Below are 8715 nucleotides of genomic sequence, written 5' to 3' on the forward strand. Positions count from 1 at the left end.
ATACGACCCTTTCAGAGTTCCCATAAATAGATCAATCAACTCTCGGTCCAATAAAGGAGGTTGGACTCGAGCAGCAAGTTCACGCCACCTCTAGGCGTATTCCTTAAAGGACTCTTCAGATTTCTATGACATATTTTGCAGCTGTGCACGGCTAGGAGCCATAGTAGTATTGTAGTGGTATTGTTTTAAGAAGGCATCAACAAGTTCTCCCCAAGTACTGACATTAGACCTCTCGAGTTTCATATACCACTCCAACGGGGCTCCAGTGAGACTGTCCTGGAAAAAATGCATAAGCAGAGGTTCGTTCTCAGCGTGAGCGGCCATCTTACGGCAGTAGGAACGAATGTGAGTCTCTGGGAAGGTAACTCCCTTGTACTTATCAAAATCTGGCACCTTGAACTTCGGGGGAATAACAATCCCAGGTACCAAGCACATAGCAGCAGTGTCGAAACTTGAAGTTTTAGCAACCTCAACAGCCTTAAGGCGTTCTTCAAGAGCTTGGTACATCTTAGCAGTCTCGGTCAACTTAGCAGTAAGATCATGTTCAAGATCAATAACCTCATGGTGGTCATCCACTACTTTAAGTGTCTCATTAATAGGAGTCTCCTTAGTCTTCATCCCTCCATCAACAGAATTGGTAGGAGTATCTTTGATCAATCCAGCAACGCTCTTTCTGAGCTCTTCTTGTCCTTGGACAACGACATGGAGAGTCTCCATAAGTTGGGTCATTCTTTCCCCCATAACATCCATATCCCTACGGAGGGCAGCTTGATTCTGTTCAAATTGGTCCATGATTCTCTTCTCGTTGTTTCTGGTGCGGTAAGGATGTAAGAAAGTCAGCTTCGTCGTCGAAAAAGAAATCTGTTATTGGAAGGGACCCCAATTAGAATCTGATAAAAACCTGAAAATGCAATATGATATGAGTGCATGGGTGCATGTGTGCATGTTTTATTATTTTCAAGACTCTTTAGCTTTGTCTCAGGCCAACAACACAGGATAATGGAGAAAATAGTGAAGCATAACCAAGATAAGCACAACCAAGGTAAGCAAACATAATCGATTAATTCTGCAACCAAGTTCTTGAAGTACAAAATATTCTGCTCCCATGAGCCAACAAATACAGCAATAGAAATAAGAATCCCATCCAACAAGTCTGGTGGTGATTCTACAACAAAGTAAACACTAAGCAGGATCTCCCACGTCCAAATGACGAAGGGGGCTGTCTCCAATGTTCTTATAACTCCAGGTCTTCATTTCTTCAAAAAGCTTTTTTGTCTCAGCACGGGTTGGTCTCTTAATGATCTCTTGAATCAGCAGGTCCTTTCTGAAATGCATTGTTTCCATGTAGCGGTTCTTCAACTCCCAACATCTGGCTTCCTCTTGAGCTTGGGTATTACCTTGACCTTTTTCTCTTATCTGACCCCTCAGCTCTCGGATCTCTTCATAACATTTCTCTATCTGTCCTTGGCGTTCCAACAAGAGTTTGTCTGCTTTCTTTCGACGAGCCCTTTCTGAATTGGCTTCTTTAGTCTGAATCTGGAGTTTTTTAGTCAAATCTGCCAACTGAGCCTCTTAATGTTCTTTCAGCTTCTTTTCTTGAGTTTCGGTAGGTTTAGCACCTATAGTCATCCTTGGCCTTTTCTGAGAAGTACTTCCTCTAGCATACAATTCTTCAAGCTCTATTTCTCTTATTTTCAACTTATGAAGTGCGGAAAGCTTCTCTTGCCGAGCAGTATTCATCTTAACATGCATTGTTTCCACCTGTTCAGTCAACTTCCGATTCTGATCCACAGTTTGATTATAACGAGGCATGGAACCAATGTTGGGTTGTTCACCAGCAGGGGGGTACAAAGGATCTTTGGGAAGGAAGGGCATCCCTCGAACAACAACCACAGATTCGACCCACTTAGTATAATCCTCGTAAGTAGCACAATCTCGCTGACCAAAATGTTTCTTATCTCTCCAACAAATACTCTTCCAGGCTTGTACAGCTTCTGCCATCAGCCCACCGTCGGTGGCTGAATGATAGAAAATATTCTCAGCAATTTCTGTCTGCTTAGGGGGACTGATAAAAGCATATCCAAATGTTCTCCTAGCCAGGACGGGATTATAGTTGATTCCACCTCTAAGACCCATGAGAGATACATTTTTGAACTTTCCGCAACTCATAATAACTTCCATGTCATCTAAAGATCTGTTGTGCCAGACAATATCTTTGGCCCTAAGCCCCATAATCCTCTCAGCCCACTTAGATGTGTGCCTATTATCAACGAAAGCGCCACGCTCAGGAAAATGTGACCTGAACCAGCGATATAACAACGGAGCACAGAATCTAACCAAACCTCCCTTCTGACTACTCTTGTGATGAATGGAGTGATAAACATCCCCCAAAAGTGTAGGAACCGGATTCTGCAGAATGAACATATGAATTGCATTCATGTCAATAAAGTTAGGAACGTTCGAGAACATCATGATACCATAGATACTTAGAGCCAGGATAGCCCTAAATGTGTCCCATTCCTTTGCTTCAGCAGCCTCACAACCCCTTTTGACCAAAAACTCCATGCAAAAACCAAGACCTCCTCCCTTCTTGGTGAGATTTGCTTCCACGACCGACTTGCTCAAATAAGGAGCCTTAGCAATTTCAATGGAATCAGGGGCCTTCATGGTGCCATAGTATGGTACTTCCTTCTTTATAGGAACGCCAAGAAATAGGGAATACTCTTCTAATGTTGGAACCAAAAGTTAGTCGGTGAACGTGAAGCAGCGAAGGGAAGGATTATAGAACTGAAGCAAAGTATGAACTCCCTCCTGCTCGTACTTGGTGAACGGCATCTTGAGAAGGCTCAGAATATACCCATATTTTTCTCGGAACTTGGTTGACTCATCAGGCGTAATCTTCTTTGCTAAACACCCAAGGGAATCCAGATTCGGATCCAGGAAAGAATAAGAGGGGTTGCGTCTACCAGTCTTCATTGGTGGGGCCATGTGTTGGTCGGAGACAAAGCCAAAAATTCCTGAAAATAAATGAACATGCATGTTAAATGATATGGTGGAATGCATTTCATTGGGAGAATCCTAAAGTCTTTTCATTATTTCTTTTCTTTTCTTTTTTTTTCTTTTCTTTTTTTTTTTTTTTGCAAAAGAGTGTATACATCCCTTTTTTTTTTGGAAATAGACTTTAGGATTCTCCACGAATGAAGTGAGGTGGATGCAATAGCATGATGTGTCATGTGTGTGATGTGGTGAGAGACTGAATGTCCCTCGCAGCTCTGGATATCTGGGTAACACTGAATGTAACAGGTTCAAAATTCCGGCTTCAGATTGCAAAATGGAAATCAGGGTATGATGAAGGCTAGTGTCCTGTCCCACCCCAAACTCACAGGTATGAATTCTAGACACGGACAGGTGGTCCCTAATGGTCACTAGGGTCTACAGTTCCCGTGGGGTACAAAGTGTTTGAGGCAACAAGCGTGTCAGACACAGTGTTCCATGAAAGAACCTCGCCCAGTTGTGGTACCCCATGTCAAGCTCGATCGTAGCAAGAGCCACGGGAGTCAACATGAGCATCCACGCTAATCCTATGTGTCAGTGGCCTGGGTAGTGGGCCTTTTACCTCACAAAAACCCCCCACCTGCAAAACAAAGCAAAAAAATATGTGGCCCCCACGGGGACCCATAATATAGTCCAGATGCTTGATGTGCAAGCAGAAATAAACATGATATGCAAGCAGAAAATAAACATGCAAACATATATACAAGATATAGACATAAAAAACAAGTAAACACCCAATAAAAATAAAACAAACAAAGGCTAGGATCGACTTGCTTAGGTGGTCCCCAGCAGAGTCGCCAGTTGTCGCACGCTCGCGAAAAATGAATAGAGTCGCCACCAATATATTTATCCCATAAGGGAAAGGAATATCAGAAAACCTAACAAATGAAGGAACAAGGTCTTGCGACCAGAGAATCAAGGTACGGGAGTCGGTTACGCAAGGGGAAGGTATTAGCACCCCTCGCGCCCATCGTACTCGATGGTATCCACCTATGTTTGTTTCTATCTAAAGGGTGTGTACTATGTCTATGTCTACATGTGAATGCATGCAAAAAGAAATACGGGGAAAAGAAGGAATTATTTACAAATGTGCTCGTTCAAGCCCCGCGACTTGATGCCTACGTATCCTTTTCAGGAATCAGAGCGCCGTAGTTCGGCTCATGATTTTCTGTTTGTTTTTGTGTTTTTTAGTTGGGCGGAGTTAACGCTCGCGCTCTTGCATAAGGGGACAGCCTAGGATGCAATAGAGCGGAGATAACAATGCCCTTAAGAAAGGAGAGAAGAGAGAGCTTGAGTGTTTCGAGGAAATCCCTAAGGCAAGGGAAACTCGAGTTACTCTTTGGTTTGTGTCTTTTAGAATTTGGGAACTTACGCCCGAATGGTTCCCTAAAGCAAGGGAGATCCAAGCACTCGAATGATTCCCTAAAGCAAGGGAGATTCAAGCTTCCATTCCCTTTTTAATGATTTTCACTTTTTTATTAATGTTTTAAGTGTTTTCTTTGTATGTTTTATGGGGATTTTATTTGAGTATTTGTTAGGTGTTTTAGTGTTGAAAAGAAAAAGAATGAGAAAGGGGGAGACTAGCCTAATTTCTAAGCCTAGAATTATTGTTGTGGATTATTCTAATAGTAAAATACGAAATACTGAAAATATTCACAAAACTAAAAGAAATAAAATCCAAGTCAACCATGAAAATCAATCACAAACAATAGCATTTTTTTTTATTCATGCTCTAAAGCTATTTTGAAATTAAAACTAAGAAACTAAGTAATTTTTTTTATGGTTTTACTAACCAATCAAAAACCAAAGGAAACAATAACTAAAAAAATCAATTAAAAGAATATAAAGTTTCTAAAAATCTAATTGGTTGAAAAATATTTTTGTTATCTTTATTTAAGGAGAAAAACAATTAATGTGCAAAAAATAATAAAAGAAATAGGATCATTCTTATTTGTTTTTATTAACAGCAGAGGGGGTGTCAAAGCAATTAGTATTATGAACTAAAACAGTTATAGCAAAAAAGGCTCAAAACAAGGGGGTGAAGATAGTATGGGCGCACAAGGGCCCAGTCCAGAGCAGGGTGGTGTATTAGCAGTTAAGTGGTGTGGTTCAGAAAAATTACAGGCCCAAAGGCGCATAGCCCAGCCTTGCACCATCCTATTTTTATTGCACTTTATTTCCACTTATTTTTTATTCAGGTTTATTTAATCAGCATGCATATTATATGGTTTTATTCTGCAATACGTGACATGCATGGTTCATAGAAAGAATTCAATTGGTCAATTAATCACTTAAGTCACTAAGTGACAAAACAAGCTCCCAGCGAATCACAGAATGCCACCTCATGCGCTAATGATTGGAATAAGACAAAAATCACAAATCAATGGGAAAGAAGCCAATGTAAACGCGCCACGTATGCCAGTCGGTGCAAAAAATACCAAAACAAACACAGACGCCGGAGCAGAGCTCCGATCATCTTCTCCGGCCAGCCTACGGCGGAGATGAGTCAAAGTTTCCAGAAATTAATCAAAGTACCACCGCTCCACTCGGATTCTTGCGTAGATGATAGATCCGGCGTTAGTTTTCATTGATTCTTGCTTGATCTTCAAAACCGAGTACAAATCTAAAAATCCTAACATCTAGCATATTCATCAAAACTCATGCTAATGGCATCAAGATGAATCTTACGTCTCATTGAACTCAAACATGCGAACCAATCATTCAAACAGCAAGCATAGCACGTAAAACGAATCACATTCTCAGAATCAAGATTTGACATACACTACAAGATTATGAACAGATGCGTATAGTTTTGAAGCATTTGAATGCAAGGTTCAAAGAGTTTCAGATGCTTACCTGAGCACTTCTTGATTCAGTATAGAGAGGAAGCTGCACAAATCCAAGCCTCCGATGATAACAGTGAGCGTGCGCTAGCTAGTTCCTCTAACAACCGAGAAGTGAGCTTAGCTGGCTGAGCATTCTGAGCTCGTGATGAAGATGATGACCTTGTTCAGTATGGCTTCATGATGGCAATAGATGAACGTGATTGATGTTGAAAGTTGAGTTGGAAGAGTGGTGGCCGAAGGTAGTTAGGGAAGTTGGTTATGGCGGCCGGAGAAGGTTGTTATAGTGGCAAGTGGTGGCGGAATGAGTGAGGGAGAAGAGAGAGACTGAGGGAGAGGGAGAATGTGGAGAGAAATAGTGTAAAATGAGAGGAAGAGAGAAGAGAGTGTGTGAGTTTGTGAATCGTGAATGTAAGTGTGAGGGCTATGCAGCTTTATTTATAGGACAGGTGTGGAAAGAGTGGTGAGGCTTCCATGAGTGTGGGGCTTGTGAATAAGCATCTTGCAGTAGCATTATTTTTCTTGGTGTGGGACTAAGGAAGTAATGCTTAGTGAGCAAGTTTTGTACACTTGTGGCAAGTCTTCCCAATGCTTTCACATATGTCATATATGCATGGTTCAATGAGGAAAAGTTGGTGGTGGTGCATTGATGCTATCAAAGCATGCTGCAGCTTTCAACCATGCCTATGCCTCGTGCCAGGAGGAATGCTCAAGGTGCCTTCTTCCCATGCGTATATCTCTCACCATGGTTCATCAATTGAGATATTCTTGGGCTCATTGCCAAGAGGGTGTGTGATAGAGCAAGTTTGATGTTGGTATGCTCAAGTAATAATGCCTACATCCTTCAAAAAAATAAGTTGGAACATGATTCATGCACCTGGAATGAGACTCACGAGCATGGCTTGAATCTTGTGCATGTACTTTGGCAGGAATGTGACTGGGTCGAGGGGTGACTTCAAAGCCTTATAACTTGCTCAATACATGTCCAAAATTAATGAAACTAGATTCGATAGATAGGGGACATGGCAAGGAACAATTTAAGATCATGCTTGTTCAATGTGGAGACTTGTGGAGGAAGAAAAATGCATTAAGATTTGGCACACCATGTGTTTGCTGAAATGCATGCGTGTGCCCTAGAAATCTGCCTTGGCTGGATGCAGGACTTAGTCAGTGTAAGGGCACAACTTTGAAAACTTGCATCTCACTCAATACTTGTTCAATTGACCCAATTCTTGGCTTGTTGGAATGAAGACATGGCAAGGATTAGAATGATACCAAGTTTGCTTCCATGGCCTTTTTGTAGAGCTCTGAAACTGGCTTGAGATTTGGCATGCCATGTGTTTGTTGAAATGCCTGGTCATGACCTGACTTGTGACTTGGATTATGACTTGGGTTGAATGAATTTTCAGTAACTTCAAGCAACTTTAACTCTTCATACAAGCTTCAAATGAAAAAGTGTCCAACTACAAAGTTATTCTCCTCCATGAGGGGAATAACTTTGATGTTGGAAATTTCTTCAAGAAATGTCATTTGCCACGTGTAAATCAGGGCTGAAGTGGACTGCTCACCAAGGTTCAAAATGCCAAAATATTTTCTAAGTGTTGAAACATTCTTTTTTTTTTGTCTTTTTTGCTATTTTTGGCAAATTTTGTCGAACTCCCGATTTTTTCCATTCTTTGACTTTTCTTGATTGATTTTCCACCAAAAGTCAATATTTGAATAATTCTTCTGATTTTGACTCAAAAGTCAACTGTTCTGATTTTTCCGACTATTGATGAAATTCCCAATAGTCAGTATGAGAAGCTTCCCACTCATAGAGTCCATTCCTGATCAAATGTTGACCAGAAAGTCAACTGGTTGACTTTGGTCAAAGAAACCCTGATTTGGGAGACCAGATGATTTGTAAGCTTGTACCCTTCAATTAATGCCTTGAATTAAGACTGAGAAAACCTTAATCCAGGAGGACTTCAATGAACATAGAGCCACAAGATTACACCTCAGTCCTCTTGTTTTCTGATCAAAACTTCTTTGCAATAGAGCTCTTTCTTGTTAGTCTCTGATTAGTACCAATGATATGTATGCATGGGTATGGATTATGACCTAATTGATGTATGTATATGAATGCAAAGCCTAAGCCAGTTAGAAGTAAAGGGTAGGACAAATTTGGGGTATGACAAGTGATGAAGTGAAGAGAGTGATGAAGTGAAGAGAGTGATGAAGTAAAGAGAGTGATGAAGTGAAGAGATTCTGATTTATAGAAGTGAGTTTTCTTCTGATTTCTGTTGAACTCTTCTGATCTCTATTATCAATCTCTTGCAATTGCTCTTCTGTTATGCTTACAACTGAATCGGTTAGTGAGATAATTCTGTTACCAATCTGTTATTTTTTGTTAGGTTTTTGTTAGTTAGGGATGTTATGACAGTTATAGAATCGGTTAGGAGGTTAAGAGGTAGTTATTGGTTAGTTAGAAAACTGTTTTAAGTTGGTTAGGAAGTTAGGGATTCAGTTAGAGTTCTGTTTTTTTGGTTGAGACAGTTATGAATCCGGTTTGGTAGTTATGTGGTTTATGACTTTGCTGGATTTTTTGTAGGTTTGAAACTGTTTAGAGTTTGGGGTGATTTATGCAGGGGCTGAATGGTTTATGTTGGTTGATCTGGTTTATTCCTATTATGGATTTCTTATATTTGTAGATTTTGCACTGAGCTGGTTTTTTCTTGTTGATGCAGGGCTGTTGTTTTTGAATGATTATTGATGTTATGAGGTTTATTTTTTTGATTTGCAGCCTTGTATTTTATGCGGGATAGGGTGAATTGAATGA

The 8715-nt window shown here is 40.5% G+C and overlaps 1 protein-coding gene across 1 annotated transcript; it reads right to left on the minus strand.

Moving 5' to 3' along the window:
* Window positions 1–1572: 1572 nt before the first annotated feature.
* Window positions 1573–2667, minus strand: LOC131620222 (uncharacterized). The gene has a single exon (XM_058891226.1). It carries the CDS (start codon window positions 2665–2667, stop codon window positions 1573–1575), a length of 1095 nt encoding a protein of 364 aa, XP_058747209.1.
* Between the last annotated feature and the right edge of the window lie 6048 nt (window positions 2668–8715).

Source organism: Vicia villosa, linkage group LG7 (assembly GCF_029867415.1).
Source record: "Vicia villosa cultivar HV-30 ecotype Madison, WI linkage group LG7, Vvil1.0, whole genome shotgun sequence".
Classification (NCBI taxonomy): Eukaryota; Viridiplantae; Streptophyta; class Magnoliopsida; order Fabales; family Fabaceae; genus Vicia; species Vicia villosa.

Excerpts from the sequence above, each read along its gene's own strand:
- LOC131620222 (XM_058891226.1), bottom strand. The coding sequence starts at position 2,667 with ATGAAGGCCCCTGATTCCATTGAAATTGCTAAGGCTCCTTATTTGAGC.